This window comes from Pezoporus occidentalis, unplaced genomic scaffold (genome assembly GCF_034315485.1).
Source record: "Pezoporus occidentalis ecotype Australia unplaced genomic scaffold, CSIRO_AGI_Poc_V1 ctg12, whole genome shotgun sequence".
Classification (NCBI taxonomy): Eukaryota; Metazoa; Chordata; class Aves; order Psittaciformes; family Psittacidae; genus Pezoporus; species Pezoporus occidentalis.
In genome coordinates this window covers 217,835-236,563 of record NW_026912994.1, presented here as the reverse complement: position 1 = coordinate 236,563, position 18,729 = coordinate 217,835, and the positions used below count along the sequence as shown (strand labels likewise).

Genomic DNA, 18,729 nt, shown 5'->3' with positions numbered 1-18,729 from the left:
TTTAGTTGCAGTTGAAGGTTTGTATTCCCAAAAATCACAACTGAACAATGAAACGTGGACTATGGAGATACCCATACTGGCTCTCCTGCTGTGTTTTTGGTGCAGGCACATTATCCTGCCTAAAACCAGCAGAAGTAAGGCTAATGGCTGCATCTCCAGACCCTCTGTAGCAGCTAGGCCATTATTAACTATTTAGAAGGAGCAGTGAAAAAAACTACTACACTACTTATTTCAGCAAGGCTGAGAGATTTCAGAGCCTGGATTTAGCAGGAAAATAAAAAATAAAAATATCCAGGTGATAGCACAGCTGTGTAAGCAAGGCAACTGCTAGCTGCCTGGTAAAGAAAAAAATGAGCTGCTGGAAGTGAGTGAACCCTACGGCTAATGCCAGAAGAAAAGGATTAAATAAACCCCTGGGGTCTCTGCAGGATTCAGAATGGAGCTAAATTCTAGGAGTTAAGTTATTAATTTTATGAAGCCTTTTAACCCCACAACAGAATCAATTAAGTGCCAGACATATAAAGATGTGGGAATAAACATCCTCTCTTCACATGACAAGGAAGTTCTGCAAGTCATTTAAGTCATCCAGGACTTACTTTCATACAATTGCATGTCCTCACTAAGCATGCATTGATTTCACTTACTGACAAAAATCTCTGCTCATCATTTGTGTCAATAGCTCCATCAGCTGCTAGAATCACTTTCAAGTATAATTAATGAACTTCAATACAAGTCATTTTCATTTTCTAATATTGAGTTATTGTTACTGATGTCAACTATGAACATTATTAACCCTCAAATAATCAGAACTGAAAAATCCTTTTTGGCATACAACAGGTTATTAGATTTGCATTCACTTAGATTTTTGCCACCACATCTCAATAAATGAGGTTCCAGAGAAGGCAGCAAGTGAAGCAAAACTACTAAATTACATAAGCTAAAGTTAATTAGTAAGCAGTGATGAGGAAAATATTTAAGATCTAAGCTCCCTCTGTCACAGAGGCTAAGAAACATAACTCTTCCTTACAGGGAGCTCTCTCTGTGCTAAACAGTTACAAATTCCTCTTTTAAAAGTCAGGTGTTTGTACTTTTCTGTCAGAGATCAGTGTTGATCACTTCATCGCACAGGGCAAAAATGATTCACACCATATTCAGCAGCTGACAGGCTTCTGAGAAGAGACTAGGCAGCAAACTCTAATTCAGGTCTTCTAATTTGAATCAATATTTAAACATTCCTTGGAGCAGAAAACAGAATTTATCTCCTCCTTTCTCACAGAATTACTAAATTTTAGACTACTTCTTATCACACTTTCCCTCTCTAGCCCAAACACTGATTGCATTATACATGCTACAACAGCTTATGTATTAGGGACAAAGATCAACTGTCAAATACCCACTTTTTGACAGCTAGGATAATCTCCCTGAAGATAAGAGATGCATTTTTAAATTCTTTCAGGAAAACAAAAGATCTGAGTTCTGATCAACCAAATCTCCCTGAGAATTAGACGAGTAAAATGCCTATTCCACAAATTCCAGTAAGACGAAGGTAAAAGATTGAGGTCACACAACTCTGTAATTTAAGGAAATATCCCTGTGTATGCACAAAACAGTTTAGAGAGAGAACCGAGATAAAGAGAAAACGAGATGTGTGGAATTGTTCCAGACATAGTTTGACTGGATCTTATGTTTTACAATTCCATTACTACACTGCAAGGTTTGCATCTTTATACTGAATGCTTACTTATATGCTCCCCTTCTGGAATGCAGCTTAATTCATCTAAAACACCAAGACACACAAATGAAAAGTACTAATGATTATGAAGTACATATACGGTCTATACTGCTATTTCGCACATGGTTTAAGTACAAGCAAGTAAGTTACAGGGAGAAAAAATATCACAAACAAGGAACAAATTTAAACATTTTAATTAAGGCAAGTATAATAGTAAGATACAGCTGCTCAGAAATATTTACCTAGGAGAGAGGCTCCACAGGTTCCTCCGTTCTGGCAGTAATTGTAGCAATGATTAGTTTCACACTTTTCACCAGAGTAACTTGGCCAGCAGTGACATCGGGGATCCCCCTTCTCATTTATAATACACTTTCCTCCATTTTCACAGGTTAATTTACAGCTATCAGCTGCAGCAAGAACACATACATAGAGGTTTTTTCAACAATCCAATTTCATGTAATGGGCAAAACAGAACCTTGCATCTTAAATGATCTCCATCAATGGAGCTGGGGGAATCACTCTTCAAAATGGAGAAAGTAAACTATCACTTCTGTTTCTACTGTGCTACAAAAAAATTATACGCTTAGGAGACCATAAGCACTGGAAAGGCTTTCAAGAGCTACAGGCAGTGGGGGCTGCGCTACCTTGTACAGCATGGCTGGGAGCTTGCACCCTACCAAAGTGGGAGCCTCTGCATGGTAGTTATGCTTCACCGAATCATGGAATAGTTTGGATTGGAAGGCACCTTAAAGATCATTCAGTTCCAACTCCCCCCCCCCCCCCCCCCCCCTTCTGGTTAGAAGATGTCATTCTTAGTTAAAGAAATGAAAAAATGAATCTCCCAAGTCATTTTCTGGTGACCTCACCCTTATTTTATTTTTTTTTGATCCCTCCTCCAGTGTCTCTATTAAGTAACACCCTTCTTAACTAAACCCTATCCAAAATATAATAATATTCAGCCTTTAAACTCTCCTCAAAAAATATAGTTCCATACTAACTTGTTGCTTGTAAATTATATTTTCTGATCATTTTTCTCATATTGCTCAGTCGGCAAAATCACTGAGATGCTTTGCATTCACCAAGTGTTTACAACAGCAGTGCCACTGTTTTAGCTGTGAGGTATGAGGTGACACAAATTCTGAGTAGGCCAGATTCAATCTTTCTATGAAACTATTTTGCAGTTAGAATTGTGCCTGTCTTGGAAACACTTTGAAAAGTAAATCTCTACTCATTTCAGTGAACAAGATATAAAATCATTCAATGACACCAATAAGACATTAATTATACACTAGCACATACAAAATGCTCAAACATCCAAATAACTGTAATCCTAAGGAAATAAACAAGCATCTTTCCAGCCCGAAACATATTTTTGGCAATAAGACCTTTCATTTTTCACACAGCAAAACAAATCCTGCAAAGCCAGACTGCTTCCTAAATAATTCAGCATTTGAGCATACATGGCTTTCCACAAAAGGGGTACCACAAACACTAAGAACTCTTCAGTAATATATCCACCAGCTGCAGATGTTTTGCTGAATTACTGTTTTAGTTAACTGGCTAATTGAAAAGAGCCAAGGCTCCCATTTGTCCCATACTTGTTGAGCTCTAACATTGACTGACACAGGCACACCAACTCATTGTTCTTTAAAGAAATGCATTGTTTTGTAAATGCAAAATTTAAGAACATCAGATATAATTTCTCTTTCTTGCCTCCATTGACAGCCAGCTCCAAGATGCAGACATGTAACCTGGGATCAAACCTATTTAAAAACCTCTGGGAAGTGGTCATCATTGCTCAGGGAACTGCACCTCTCTTAAGCTGAAACTAAACAAGAAATCTAAAATTTCTTGTGGGGACTGAGTGGCACATGACTATTTAGGTTGTTTTACAATGAAAAAATGAAATACTGTATGTGTTCAATTTTTTGATATCTACCCTGCATATATACTTGTGCTGTAACAAAGCTACTTTATATTTGGGAGTTTGAGGATGCCTCCATGTTTTATTTATTTGGGTGGTTCATTAAATCCTTTGATGTTCCATGAACCATTCTTCAGTTACTCATTATAGAAGTTGTTTAAATAGATTATGTAGCACATCTTATTGGAGAGAAGGTTTATTTTTGTTTTACTTATCTGTTTTACTTATCATTAGTCATAGAGCAGAACCTGGTAAAGATGGGATAAATCATACTGAAGTATTGACAAGTGCACATTTTTATGAACCTTTCTGATAGCACATCAAAAATGTGGTATTTCTTCTCTAGATCAATTCTGCAAAATTAATATATGAAATTAAAAAGAAGAAATTATGAAATGATGACATGCTATGACTTCAAGAGAAAAACAGAGTAATCAAAAAGCATATTTAGAACTATAAAACATGAACTACAAACTTGAAAGTTACCCTAACCATACCAAGAAATATATGCTTTCATATTTTCAGGAAAATATACTGAGACAAAAAAATAGCCCACAGTAGCAATTTTCTAATCAAATTGACTTTTAAAGTTGGGACACTCAGGTCACACTTTTAAAATGCAATATATGTTATAACTTAACATAATGTTCAACTGAGAAGGTTCCTGAAAAAAACATTAAATGTTTGTAATATTTTCTGTCATCATAAGATTATTAAAAATTGTCTTTCATTTTGTTCTCTGTAAAACATATTAAATTCAAGAGTTTCAACACAAATCTAATGTGAAAAAGAGAAAAGTTACTACAACAATTTTGGACTCTAAATAAGCTAAGAAGGAGGATTGAAAGATTTAATAGACAAGCCAGTTTTAAAATACTACGGTAAACTTTTAACAATATAGGGGTTTTAATGCTGCTGCTTTGTTGCCTGAAGGTAAATACAATCTTGCTGATTCACATCAACTAAGTACAAAAAAGGATCAGATTCTTTTGTATGGGAGACACGAGCAGAGTGGTTCCATAGGAAGAATAATAATACAGGAGAAAACCACAGAAGAATTGATACAAAAAGGTGAATACTCTTAATGCGAATTACTGAATAAAGGCCTCTCCAAGAAGAGCTCGGAACAGCTCTACTAAGTACCCAATCTTGGAACAAAATTTAAAAATAAATAAATTGAGAAAGTTTCAATCTGGAGTCAATTCAATACTGCTTTGAGCTTGCTGGAACTTGGACTCAAAGACCCCTCAGCTACTCTTCATTTCTGAAATTACAGCAGTAAATCACTTCACTTGTTATCCCACTCCTAGTCTATTGGATCTAGTCTCCTAGTCTACTCTTAGCTATTTGATAGCACTAACATGAAAGGAAAGATAGGGCATAGGTCATGTATTCTCTCCTACCCTGGCTATGTGGTCTTCAGCTGCCTTGATTTGCCTATTTAGATCTTAATATACCTCCAATAAAGACTCAAATAGCTTTGATTTGCAGTTTTTCTTCTTGATATGACTGTTTGACACAATCATTAATAGATTTCTGCTCCACCTGTGACTCCTTCCTTTATGTGAAGGTAAAGGGAAATCTTACACAGAATGCCTTGTAAACTCTACTGTGGTTTTTTTATTTCACTCATTCAATTTTTTGATATTCCATTCCTATCCCTCCAATCATACAAGCACACATCTCTTGTTGGCATTTCTGTAACAACCCTTTCTTTCTTGAGAAAAATGAATCTTACAGTTTGATACTTTTTTCGCTTTGAAATATCCACTGATTTCCGGTCTAGGCAGTTAAATGGAGAGATGACATTACAGAGTACAAGGATCGTGAACTACATTCTTTGGGACAAGATCAGTTTCCCTTCCAACAGTGGAAAATACTCAACTCATGGGGCATAAACACATTTGTTCTTGCCTATGCTTCAGACTAGGGTGTAGGTCATTCTTCCAAATGCAGAGGTCTAACGTTACATTAAGGTTGCATAAACGTTCCGGTCCCTCCAGGTGAGGGCCTTACTATCTGCCAGTTTTCCATATGCTGATATTTGTTAGAACAATGTGTAATCCCAAATTTTGCCTGAAAGCTGTAAGATCGTCTTCTTTGTTCTCCCTTCAGATTTATTTTCTTTTTAAACTGTTTTCTTTACAAAGATAAATGGAAGAGAAGAGCTAAGTAAAGGATGCACAGTGAGAAAAACTAACCAACACCTGCTGCAATGTAACCCATTTTCTTCTGCTCTGGGAAATATCAGTCCCAACGGTAACCCTTTTGTAAATACAGAAGATACTGCTGTAAACAACAGTTTTTTTCCAACCCAGAAGCAGATTTCTGCGTGAAGGCTGTTCTATTTCATGTCTAAAGGCTGAAAGCAGGACAAAACCCAAGAAGATAGCATCGATTGAACTGCCATAGCTTCTGCTAGTACAGCTCCCTGAGGCAGACTTTGTGGGTGAAAAAGAAGGTACACAAGGATTAACCTCTACATACCCAGCTGAAGCACCTGGTCTGCCATCTAAGTGTGAGTGGGCAAGTCCCCATAGAAATGTGCTGTCCATGATGCACCATGATAAATTAAATGTTTCTTCTCTTTTCATAAGCAACATCAGATCTGAGTCTGGAATTTTTCTCAGGCTTTTCATTCAGCCAAGAGAGCACAAATATTCCCTCTTAAAATGAAAGTGATAAACATGCAGCTCTGGAATATGGAAACTCATCGAAGTGTTCATTACTTTTGCTCACTCAGCTGTGGCACACACTGTCTTCCTCCAGCACATGTCTATTTTCATCCTCTTGGTAAGTTTTGAAGTTCATTGCGTTACAGACAATTAGATGCAATAAACCTATCAGATGCAAATCCAGTGGTCTCTCTTAGGAAAATTAGGTGGTACTCTATCCATTTGAAAACTAAAAGGTATCTTCTAAACTGAGAAAGTCAGGGGCTGCTGTAGTCAATAAATAAAACACAAATGAACTATGCTTTGTCAATTATAATCATCTAAGGAGAAATGAGATGTAAGTTTATCTAAGAACACATAGGAACTTGCTTTAATTTTATTATAAAAACATTCTGAATGATACAACATGCATGTTGTGATAAGTCTTGCTTGAAAAAGCCAAATCAAACCCAAAAGCTGTTTCTCAGCAGTTGCGTGAGATGCTGGTGAAACAGATGTAGAAGCAATCTGAACTGAGTCTTACAGAAAGCCCCTGAGGATTCAATATTTAGAATTCCTCATCTAGGACTTATGAAGAAAAATCAATGAATCAAGCCGGTAGTACTATTTTATGCAGAATTTCAAGACTTAGCTCAGTATTCTTTCTTTAACTGCCACCTCACCCCGACCCCCCCAACAATCCAATGAACATGACTAGTAATTTTGTGGGATACAGTCTAAAGAAAAAGAGCGAGACTGGGATTACCTCCCAGTCACCAACCTTAAGGTAAACAGAGTACTAAGAACTTATACGAAGCATGCAAGGTGTCTTTACAATAGTCATGCCAAAAACGACCAAAACGAAGAATGTCATAATAATGTTGCAAACAATCATTATTTGCTTGAAGGCATTTTTCAAAAGGATAGAGACATATGCATTGTCAAAAGAGAATCTTCAAACATAGACTCTCCTGGGGGCACTACTGAAGATGAATGGGAAGTGGAGATGGATGTCCCATTTTGACTCTGTCAAGTCACGGAAATCTACTACTAGCTTCCTTACTGCATTTTAAGACCCAAACCATTTAAAAGACACTAAAAAGTTCAATATACTACTGTTCAATATACTACTGTTGACTATTGTAACTTCAATTATATATCATTCAGAAAGTACAATTTACTCACACTAGTTCTTGATATCCACAATTACTACTCATTTGTGACATTAAAAATCTTCTTTCATAACTTGAAATAGCTACTGTGCAAATATGAAACAACTAGTACAGCTCACTACTATTGCTAAATGAATGATGTCCACTGAGACAGAGTTAAAAACTTTGAGTTTTCAGATGTGTAAATTAGCGATAGTATGTTTTTGAACTCATAACATACAACATATGTAAATTACTGTAACCTATCTAGTATACCAATACTGGATTATGATAAACTCACTTACAAAGCTAAATTAATATATCAGTTAAAATGTGTTTCACAGATCCTCATGTCTCAAATAATAAAAATTTCTGGATTTCATGCTTTTAGACACAAACCAGACAACAACCAAAATCAACAGGAATATTTAAATTGACTTTGAATCAGTATTCTACTGCAGGCAAACAAAAAACCCACCTATATAAACTCCCTTTGGATTGTAAGGTAACTCTTCTACAATATACAGGTTTTGACAGCCATGTAAGGCAGGAGTTGCTGGTTTTGGTTACTGACATCCATTAACTGTGCCAAAAATGCTCTGAGACAATGAAGGAAATATAATGCTAGATTAAAACAAGCTGAATGAATATGGCTTGGAATATTTAATATATATTTTCTAGCATTTCCTAAGAAATTTTTGCAAGATTTTTTTTTTTTTAGGTGTCCCATATTGCATAAACTCCTAAAGGAAAAGAACTTGGATTAGAACTTTACTTGTCTTTTGCTTGCAGGCTATTAGCAACCTACTTGAAATATAATTGCAATCAGAAAACTAAGAAACACTATTTCAGCAGCCATTTAAACAAGTATAACAGTTGTGGGACAATACTGAAATTTAGCAATACATTAAAAATGCTTCTCTAGGCATTTTCTGTCTATCCATAAAAATTTATAACCCATAGTGAAAATAATTTAAAAGCTTCTTCAGATCTTTAATAGAAACATAATTTCCTCAAAACTATACAATGACATAATCCTTTGCCCCACTAGTAAAACTGTAGCATTACTGAAATGATGGGTTCAAATCACCACCAATCACCAGTGAAAAACAATATTCTTTTATGTCCTTTCTTCAACACCAAAGTAGTAACTATGGGCCATTTGAAATACTTTAGGTGGTATTGTATCAGCAGAAAATCTTGACAAGAATTCATCTCAGATGAACCAAGAGTTGACATATGGAGGGGCTCGCAGGCAGGTCGTTCTTTGAAGACAAAATATTGAGACTGGTTTGTCTCAAGAGTTAGAAACCTTGTTAGAAATGTATACTAATGTTTTCTATTACATCTATTTCAGTAGCATCACTTCTACCCTAACAGTGGAAACTGTTGTAAACCAGCTGTAAACTACTTTATATACTTGTATAACTATTACATATATGTGCATTGATAGGTATTCAGTGAAGAGTGCACAGTAATAAAGCTTTATTTCCTCTATTTTTGACAGCATGGTGTAGTACGTATAAAAGTTGGGTTAGCACTGTAAATACGTTCCATACAATGTACATCTACATAAGCAAAAACCATTAACTGTTTGTTCTCTAGTACAATTTTCCTAGTACAGTTTTACTCTCTAAAATATTCTTAAATATCTTTAGAAGAAGGAATGCTGCTGGACAGGATAGTTTTATTTCATTAATACTACATCATAAACCACTAAGATTTAAAGACTAGGCAGTATAAATAGGTGAGATTTCCTCCAAAGAATAATGACATTTCAGGTAAATTAAATTAATTGCTAAATTGAGCATTTTTAATACTGAGGATCTCATAAAAAAATGTATTACTTATGCTTCTAGGTCTGGAATTAAATATTAGAAAAACATCCTACTACATTCTGACTTCTCATACACGTAAGAAATCCTATTCTATGATTTCTAGAACCTTTTAAAAGTCAAGCTCACTAAGAATCCTTTCCACCAGTCTGACCACCTTAGGTTTGGCCTCAGAGTGGAATAGTTTTAGACTATTTAATAATCTCTTTGGAAAAGAAGATTCCTCCTCACACCCTCTGTGTGCCATCGAATTTAGCAAGAACTTAGTAAGTTTTTTACAAAGTCTGCTTTCACGTGTCTTGATATTAGTCATTATAAATGTTATTGAAAGATACAATGTTAGATAAAAATCTTTCAGGGTTTTTTTTTTTTTTCCTTTTTTGCCAGTTACGTCAAAGTCGTCATTATTATTTCCTATGTTGCTGTTATTGTATTTTGACTATTGCTGCAGTCTAAGCAGAGGTGTTTCTTGATGATCTTTAAGGTTATTTTTTTTTCTTCTGAATGGCTAATGTGTAATTTGAAATCCAAAACACTTCAGAGTTTTACAAATTTATTTTGATCCACATATATTCGTATTCCCTTTTAAACATCATCTTGTATCAGATAACTCTTGACTTGCTGACAGCCTAGTCTTTTGCAGTGAGAAAAAGTGACCATTTGTTTATTTTTTGGTTCTCACACAGTTTCCAATACCTACCTAAGAGGCTCTGATCAATGCATGTTCCATTCACCAGTGATTTTCCTTCTGGACAAGCACATGTTGCACCAGAAGGGTTGAGTAAACAAATGAATTCACATGTAAGGTCCAAGCATGGATTTGGCACTGTTTAAAAACACAAAATATTAAAAATACTTATGTTTCTTTTAGAATGACACTGTGTTCTAAAAGTAGGAAAAAATAAATAATCAGATTCAGACATTCTGATACACTTCTAGTTACCAGGATATCAAGAGCCTGAAGTCAGCAAGCACACTCATTTAACTGGCAGTGCAAGACTCAACCAGGACAGAATTCATTCCAGTAACAAAAAATTTATTGGTAATAAGTAATAAAAAAACCTCATCTGATTGTGGCTAGAGGCACATGTATTCAGCAAATATTTGTCCAATGTCCTTTCAAATGAGAGAAAATACATCAAAAAATCTAAATCAAAATTATATAAAGAAATATGACTAAATCTATTTCCACTTTGTACAATCAGGTTCTGTTTCATATTTATACAACTTGGTTACTTCCTCCTCCTCCCACCTCCCCAAGGTGAACTTGTTCAATATTGAGTTTAAATTAATTACGCTTACTCACAGTCCATTTGTTTGTAGCGGTGAAAAATCAAGGCACTTTTTGCTTTATCAACATCCACACTTAGATATTCTACAAGGCTCCTGCCAAATTTGTGTACTCTAAATGCACCATTTTTAGGACCTGCTCCATATATGTAATCTTCAAAAATGTCAATTCTATGTGGATGCAGTAAACCTTAAATAAAAATGAATAATAAATACAAATATATATTCAAATGTAAACAACTTGGGTTTAATAATAACAACTTCAATTGCATTACTGCAGTTACCACCCAAAAGACATCATTATTCAGACAGCTTGTTTTGTACCCACAGAGATTGCCTTTAAAAAAAAGTCTGCTTATAAGAAACACTTCTCATACTACAAGTGAAATCTAAAGCTTTGCATTAGCTTTCTACACAATTCAGCTTCAGAAACCAGTTGATTATTGAAAAGCAGGGAAAATCTCCAGTAAAAACTAGCCAATGAGAATGTACACTTGAACTAGAAATATGCGTGGAAGAAACAGATTATTTTGCTGTACATAAAAGAAACTATTCTGATAAAACATTTCTTAAGCTCCTTCTTACTGTATTTCAAAGTTTAGCTTTCATGCTATGCTTATTTTAATTCATAATGATTATAAATTAATGCAAAATAAAATGTTAAGACTCTACCAGTTCCTCATTTTTAAGAGCTACAAGCATCAATTAGACTACATAGCTGGATTTGCCATGCACAACTGGCTGTGGAAATTCAGTTTACCCACATAGCAAGGCAATAGCTGCTGACCAAAACCTCTTTGCCAGAGATGTATCTTTTCTCTACTTGAAGCTATAAAGTAACAGAATCTATCATTCCCTGTGATACCTTGCTTCTACTGTTATCCCCATTTACTGTAAAAACGGTTTTATATTTCACTTGTATTTATTCCGATTCAATTATCAGCCTTTATTTGTTCCTATTGTTTTCCACTTATCAGTACTTGATACTCAATGACAAAATATTTATGAATTCTAGTTCATTATTTTATGCTTGTTTAATCAAATGGGTTGCAGTATTTAGTCTCGTTGCTACGCAAGGTCTAATCTCTCCCAATTTTCCTTCTGTCCTGTTTCTCTATTTTTTCCATAGTTACTACAAATGTCAACAGAAGACTTTGCTTATTTAGCCTGTATTTCAGTATTAAATGCTAGGTATGGAAGCAGCAAAGGCTCTACATTCCACTTTCCCTTTTATAAACCCCAAATTTGCTGTGTTTGGCAGCCCTTCATGCTATAAAAATAATAATAAAAAAACCCAACAAACCCAAAACCCCTTTCATGCTATAAAATATTTTGAAAGTCATCAACTTAAATGCCTTCTATTCTGTAGCACTGCTGCATGGTTGTTTTGTTTTCTTTTTTTCTCTCTTGAAGAATAACCTCCCATTTATTCTTAAAATAAAAATAACTACTGACACACACTAAAACACAAATCTAGGATACTCTGTCAATCTTTGTACGAGCCACAAACACTGAACATGAGTATGAAATGCGTGTTTTGTGACAGACTACAGCCAAGCCACAATGAAATACTATAACCAAAGGAAGCGCAAGCAAAGTCATGAGGAGGAGTTACTCTCTTCTACAATCTCTTGTCAGGCATCTGTACAGAATGGCTCAGTGTTACAGAAGGTTTTAGTCAGATCCCTGCACCCAAAGTGATCCTTCTTGAGATGACTACTTCTCTGTATATTGATTCAAGTGTGAAATAAAACGGTATTAAACTGGAGTAAGATGATTTAAATCTCGTCCTGCTCAGTCTGGATTATGGCAGATTTTTTCCTAGTGAAAAACTCCCCTGGTGAATTCCAGATGTTTAGTTAACAGACTCAGTAGCATTAAATGTAATGTCATCCTGATTAAACTCTGTACCAACTGCCCAGAAGCAATCCTCATAAAAAGTCTGCTTTCAAATTTATTATTTTTTAGTATTTCCTCTTTCAAAGCAAATTTCATAAATTATTATATATATTATCAAATTTTTGAAAAGTCAACATGCAATTCTATAAAAAACAAAGTTTGCTTAACCAGAATCTCTTTTCTTATGAAAAGAACTTTCCTCATTCACATTCTGTTAGCAGAATTCTCTGATTACTTACTGACCTGAAAGCCAAACCCATTATTTTTCCCAGAACTTATTCAGGTCCACTTTCTATAAGCTATACAAGTCCTGCACAATGCAGACAGCTCTAATTTCTAGCTAATCAAAGTGCTTCTCTTGCTATATAAGTCCAAGTGAAGCCAAGTTTAAATATTAATCACAATGTTATGTGATAATACCTAAAATATCAGATTAGATAACAAACTTTTCACTTATCACTGAATCTTTGTTCCCTTGAAGTAAATTTGTGACATTATTATAAAGCTAAAATTATCCTACCATACATATCTGATTAGATAATATCTGAAGTATTATCTAACATAGCAATGAATATTACTTAATCACTGCTTTTTGGTTATAGTTTCTCTGAAGAGTGAAATTTCATCAAAATAAAATAAAATAGAAATCGTGTTATATAAAAGCTATCTGTACCTTGTTTAGTGCTCACAGACACAACTGAATCAGAACCATCAAAAAGAACGCTGCCAATAACAGATAATTCAAAATCAGCCCAAAACAAACGCTGACTGAACTGATCAACTGCAAGACCTACAAAGAAAAGAAAGTACAGATCAGTATATAAAACCTGAAAAGCAAATAATATTTTTCTACAACTGTACATTTTTATGCTGTTCATATTCTTACAAACACAAAATATGGTGACAATGAAAAGACATGACTGGAAACTAAGAACAATAAAATTTAACACCTGCTGCTTTATCCTTCCCTTTGAGCCAACTGCTGTTTTTCACTTTCTTTAAATTACTCTTCCAAGGCCAGTACCTTTTCAGACCCATCATCCTCAGGTGGTAGAGATATATACCAGGTGAAAATTAAACACAGACTCTAATCTGGTAATTTGCTCTACCAACAAAACAAAACAAAAAAATCTATTACAACAATAGATTACTAAGCAGTAGCACCATTTTGACCAAGTAGTAGCACCAGTTTGACTGTGTTAAAATCAAGTCATTCAGATTTCATAGAGCTTTCCTAACCTATCCCGTTTCCACAAGTATATAATTGTGGGGTTTCTAATAATCAATACTTCACAAGCAGTAATTAGTATGGAATTAAAAATCAAACTATTTTAATTACATTAATGCTGCAAGACTTAAACAGCAGTGTTGACAGATGTATATATTCACATATATATGAAAAGAAAGCACAAGGGTGATAGAGCTCAAATGAGAATAGCAGATAATGTGACTAACCAGCCTCCAGACAGTAACTAAACAGTTAAATCAAGCAGTCCATGTTTCATAGCAGATGATTACAAGATTAATATGCCATTTTAGGTCAACTCAAAAGTTTCAGCCTGAAAAAATACTGGTTTCATAAAATAATTTAATTCTGAGCTTTTGAAGTCATAGTGCATTTTTAATAAGAATGGGAAAAAGTATCTTTCTTTCTGTTTACATAAGTAGGTAAGTCAGAAAACCTACATCAAAAGAAATTATACATAATAGCAAAAATATTTCTCTTAAGGTCATAAATTAATCAGCCACAGAGAGATGACGTACAGACCAGTGAAATATGCTTACATTTGCAACTCCATTAAAAAAAAAAAACACAACAACAAAAAAACACCCTCTTTAAAAGAAACACTGGTATTCAGGCATACATGAGAATAATTTCTGGTAAAAGATAAACACAAGGTGTCAACTCTGTGTGATACATGGTACCGATAAAGGAAAGTATTTTAGAAGCAGTCCCTATGCTCCAGCTTTGAATTATTCTTTTCCTTTCAATAAGAATATTTAAATCTCAAATAGCAAATAAGTAACATTCTCAATGCATCTTTCACAGTATCAGAGATAACATAATGTAAAAAGTATCTATATTTTGTTTTTTATGTATAGCAGTCCTATGATAGCTGTTATAATGTAAATCCTGTGAAATCAAGCCCAAATGCTCAAACTCTCACACTCTCTTACTTGAAATAGGAAAGACATATTTAGTAGTACATTTAAGAGCAGTGGGACACAGCATTTAGTAAAATCTTAAACTTCATCTAAACAACAGTAATAAAGTCTCATTTGGGAGGAAATATTAAAGGCTTTGGCTCTTTCACTGCATTCAGTTTACAAAGACACTGACCTGTGTGAAATACAAGAAAAAAACCAAAAACTCCATAAATGTCTGCTTTCTACCACAAAGAAACAGAAGAAAACCACAGAATTATGCCACAATTGTGTTTTCAGGCAGAAGGGTTAGGAAAATGCAATACTGTGGCGAGGTGTTTCTGAAATTCCCTCTTTGCAAAGACTGCTCACTTTTGGTAACTGCTAATTTTCTTTATCTTCATTTTGTTCATCCTTGCAAGGAGGTAGAGGTCTGGTTAAATGTTTAAATGAAATTTTGCTATGTAAAATATATGAAAGAAAATTCTATGAAGAAAAGTTTTGCATTTCTGCTTCTGGTAAGGTAAGAAGTAAATACTTGCATTTTCAGGTAAGGTTGATTACCTACAAAATTTAGTAAATTCACTAATTCAACATTGATAGCCAAAAAAAAAAACCTAAAAAACAAGAAAGGTGGGGGGAAAATGTTCAAATGCCTTTTTGTGTTCACGAAAGTGATGGCTGGCTCTGTAGGACATAACCTTGCAATAAACTAAACTAAGAAACAAAAACAACAATCCCACCAATTAGAATCAAATCTCATGATCTGATATGTTCAGAATGTTTTATATAAAAACTTCAGCAAAAAATATGTAATAACTCTGATCAACATAAATTTCTGTTGCCTTTCTATTTGAATAATCAGAAGTGTCTAAATTTACTATTACATATTTTTTTTATTATTATTACTGTTGTGCTTCTTACTTACCTAAGGAGCATAAGTTTTTTATCCTCAAAGCTTTTCTTATCACATATGTAATTCCTTAAATTCCGGTATTTCAATCTAATCCTGTCAATAACCCCCTTTAAGGGATGAGGATAAATTTACATACACAACACCTTAAGCCCACCTTACCATGGAGCTTGACCAATGTTAAAATATTATTACTTGTTGCTGTGACAGTGGCAGTTTCTGAGACACTGAGATATTCAGACAGCATCCTCCTGAAAGAAGCCTATGTTTCAAAACATATGCGTACTGAAGTTGGAAAACCTCTAATTTGCAATGCAGTAACACATTATCATTGTAAGCCTGAAGAGACATCAAATACTGCATGAGAAAACAGGTCAGGACCAAATCAGTCGCAGTTTCAAGGCAGGATGCTGCTATTTAAAAGACAGGTATTTTGTTCTGGATTTATCATTTCCTTTGTCGTATAAATTACTTTTATCCTGCCAATGAAGTCTTAATGGTAATTCACGAGATCTCAACATGCATTGTCAAGCTTCAAAATAATTTGGTACAACACGGAGATAATTGAGTTGTTGCTTCTGTGAACACCTAAACCTTGTTTTATACCATTTTGTAGTGTATTCAGGAAAGTAACTAGAATAGGCTGTGAGATTTCAAATACTTTCTTAAAAAACGTGCCTCACCACTAACTGGTGTTCCTTTAATTGATTTCGCTTGTTCAGCGTTATTGAACAAATCATATTTTAACTGATTATATGTAGTCCTTTGGTTTCACTTTGTAAAATCATCACATTAAACTTTGTATGAAAGTTCAAGTCATATTGAGGTGTATCATTTGAAAACAGAGGTAAGAATTTGATTAGTAACTGCCTATGAATAACCAGAATACATATTTTTAAAAGTTTTGGTTTTGTTTTTTTTTTTTTATTTTTTACAGAGACACTGGAATTCAGCCAACAAATCTACACGTTAGGAAGTGCCATGTAATTAGGAAAAATGGATAACCTGTATACCTGTAGGTCTTTGCAAATTCTTTTGAACCAATATCCTTCTCAGAGTACCATCCATAGATGATTCCTCTATGTGAGAGCGATCTCCAATAACTGTCCAGTACATCATCCTGAAAGTATTAAACATGAAAAATAAGCAGGATGCCTATGGAGAACCTCAAAACACTTCACTGATACTAAATTAATATGAGCCTTTAAAACTACCTGAAAGATGGCAGAGAACTGATCCTGATTTACATCAGGTAAATTGAGCAGAAAAGTTAAGTAAATGACTTGAAAAAGTTTAGACATTTGTAGACATAATTTTATTTGTCTTACTCTGCAGTTTTGTTTGAATTGCCAAAAGAGAGTAATGTTGACACATACATACCCCTTTTTAGGATTTACAGCAATTGCATATGGTTCTCCTGCCATGCTTGTAAGGAGTCTTGTACAGTTTGGCCCATTCAATTGACCTACGTTGATGGAGTATCTCAGACTAGTCCAATGAGTTGTATAATAGCTGAACCAATGCATTCTGGAATGATCAGTCCAGTAAATATTTCCAGCAATCCAGTCAACAGCAATACCCCTGGGTCTTTTGAATTCTGGACACTAAAAGGAGGAGATGTTTAAGTTAGATTTACGGAAATGATCTTTCACAGCAGCTGCAAAGTTACACATTTATGTAACTTTTTACAGTTAAGTAACTTTTACCTTTAATGTGGTGAAATATCTTAAAATGCTGCATTGGAAATACATAAATTCTATCTGTAGGAGATAAGCTCTAAGTGATCTGCTGACAGTTCTATTCAATGCAGAAAAACAAGTTACTGTTTTAAAACAGCTTCCTTGAGTCTAAGGCTACCTACATTAAGAAAAAGGCACTTAGGCATGAACTATTTGAACTACAGATAATGAAGCCAAATAAATGTTACACACTGTAGCTCAAAAGAAAAGGAAAATCAAGAATTGAGGTTCTACAGCTATTATACTCCAAGCAGAACTATGCTATAATGTCCCATCCCAAAGCCTTAAGTAAAAATGGTGCTTGAGACCATCCTGAGGTACAGCTGCTCACAGTGTGCTAAGGATAAATAAACCCACTGCATTTAGAAAACCACAGTGAAGTACCCCTGTATTCTGACCAATACTAGTATGCAATTATAAGGATCTTTTTACGTGTTTCTCTTCCCTTGCTGCTAACTGTTCCCGTGTTCCACCACTGATTGAAACTAGTTAGTGCAATATTCAGCTTCACATGTAAAAGAGGCTTGACTGATTGTAACTTCAAAATTATAAACTGTGGTATCTGTCTTTAGCCCCAATAAATGTTCCTATAGATAGAAGTTCATATTGCAAATAGGAAATATATATAAATAGTTTCTCAAGTCTAGTTGAATTCCTGCAGAGGAGTAAAATCTGTAAAACAGGACTACCTAACTATTTCTAACAAGAATGCAGAATAACAAAAAATTCAAGACCCGCATGAACTAAATACATATGCAATTGTTTGCCTGTTTAACTAGAACGACATCAAGTTAAATTATGAGCAAAAATGCCTATTACTTGGCAAATGCAGTAATGGAATGCTACTAAGCTATGTTACTAAAAATCAGGGAAGAAATCCTAAATAACTTGTTTTCCTCAGGTGCCAGAGTTCTCTAATACTGCAAGATATTTGTACATTATTTTAATCATAATGTAAAAGTTCATTCTCTAGGTGAAATAATAGAACTGCAAAGGTGAATTTAGATACTCCATTGTTCGTAAACCTTTATTCTGCAAAAATGTCACAGAATGCATACTCTAAAGACGTACAGAGCCCTGACTTTCTGTTTCGACGAGTATTAAAGAACCAAAAACAATCACTGCATTTACAAAACAGTATTTTTTTTATAAACAGGGTCATAGTCACTTTTTAATCAAAATAATTCTTTGTTATATTTGTAGCATATGGTTCCAGAGATACCAAAAACATTTTTTTTTTTTTTACATTATCCAAGCAACATTCATGTAAAGGACAAGATATCGAAAAATGTAGGTATTTGCAGATAAGCACAATTGTATTTTTAATCCAAACTCCTTTTAATTCTGGGTAATATTCAGGCACTTGTGTCAAGAAGCCTCTCATACCTGGAGACTAAAAAGGTTAATGACACTGGCCTACAAGGAGGAACCAACATTACTCTAAAAG

General features: G+C 34.4%; 1 protein-coding gene across 1 annotated transcript in view; it reads right to left on the bottom strand.

Annotated features, from left to right (window-relative positions):
* Positions 1-18,729, bottom strand: part of LOC134156941 (low-density lipoprotein receptor-related protein 1B) — a gene marked incomplete at its 5' end in the record, with an annotated part of 264,744 nt that overhangs the window by 33,869 nt on the left and 212,146 nt on the right. Inside the window, 6 exons of the mRNA XM_062605389.1 lie at positions 1,975-2,139; positions 9,997-10,122; positions 10,603-10,776; positions 13,159-13,275; positions 16,557-16,663; positions 16,924-17,147. Coding sequence (XP_062461373.1) covers positions 1,975-2,139; positions 9,997-10,122; positions 10,603-10,776; positions 13,159-13,275; positions 16,557-16,663; positions 16,924-17,147 — 913 coding nt within the window. The remainder of the gene's footprint in view (positions 1-1,974; positions 2,140-9,996; positions 10,123-10,602; positions 10,777-13,158; positions 13,276-16,556; positions 16,664-16,923; positions 17,148-18,729) is intronic.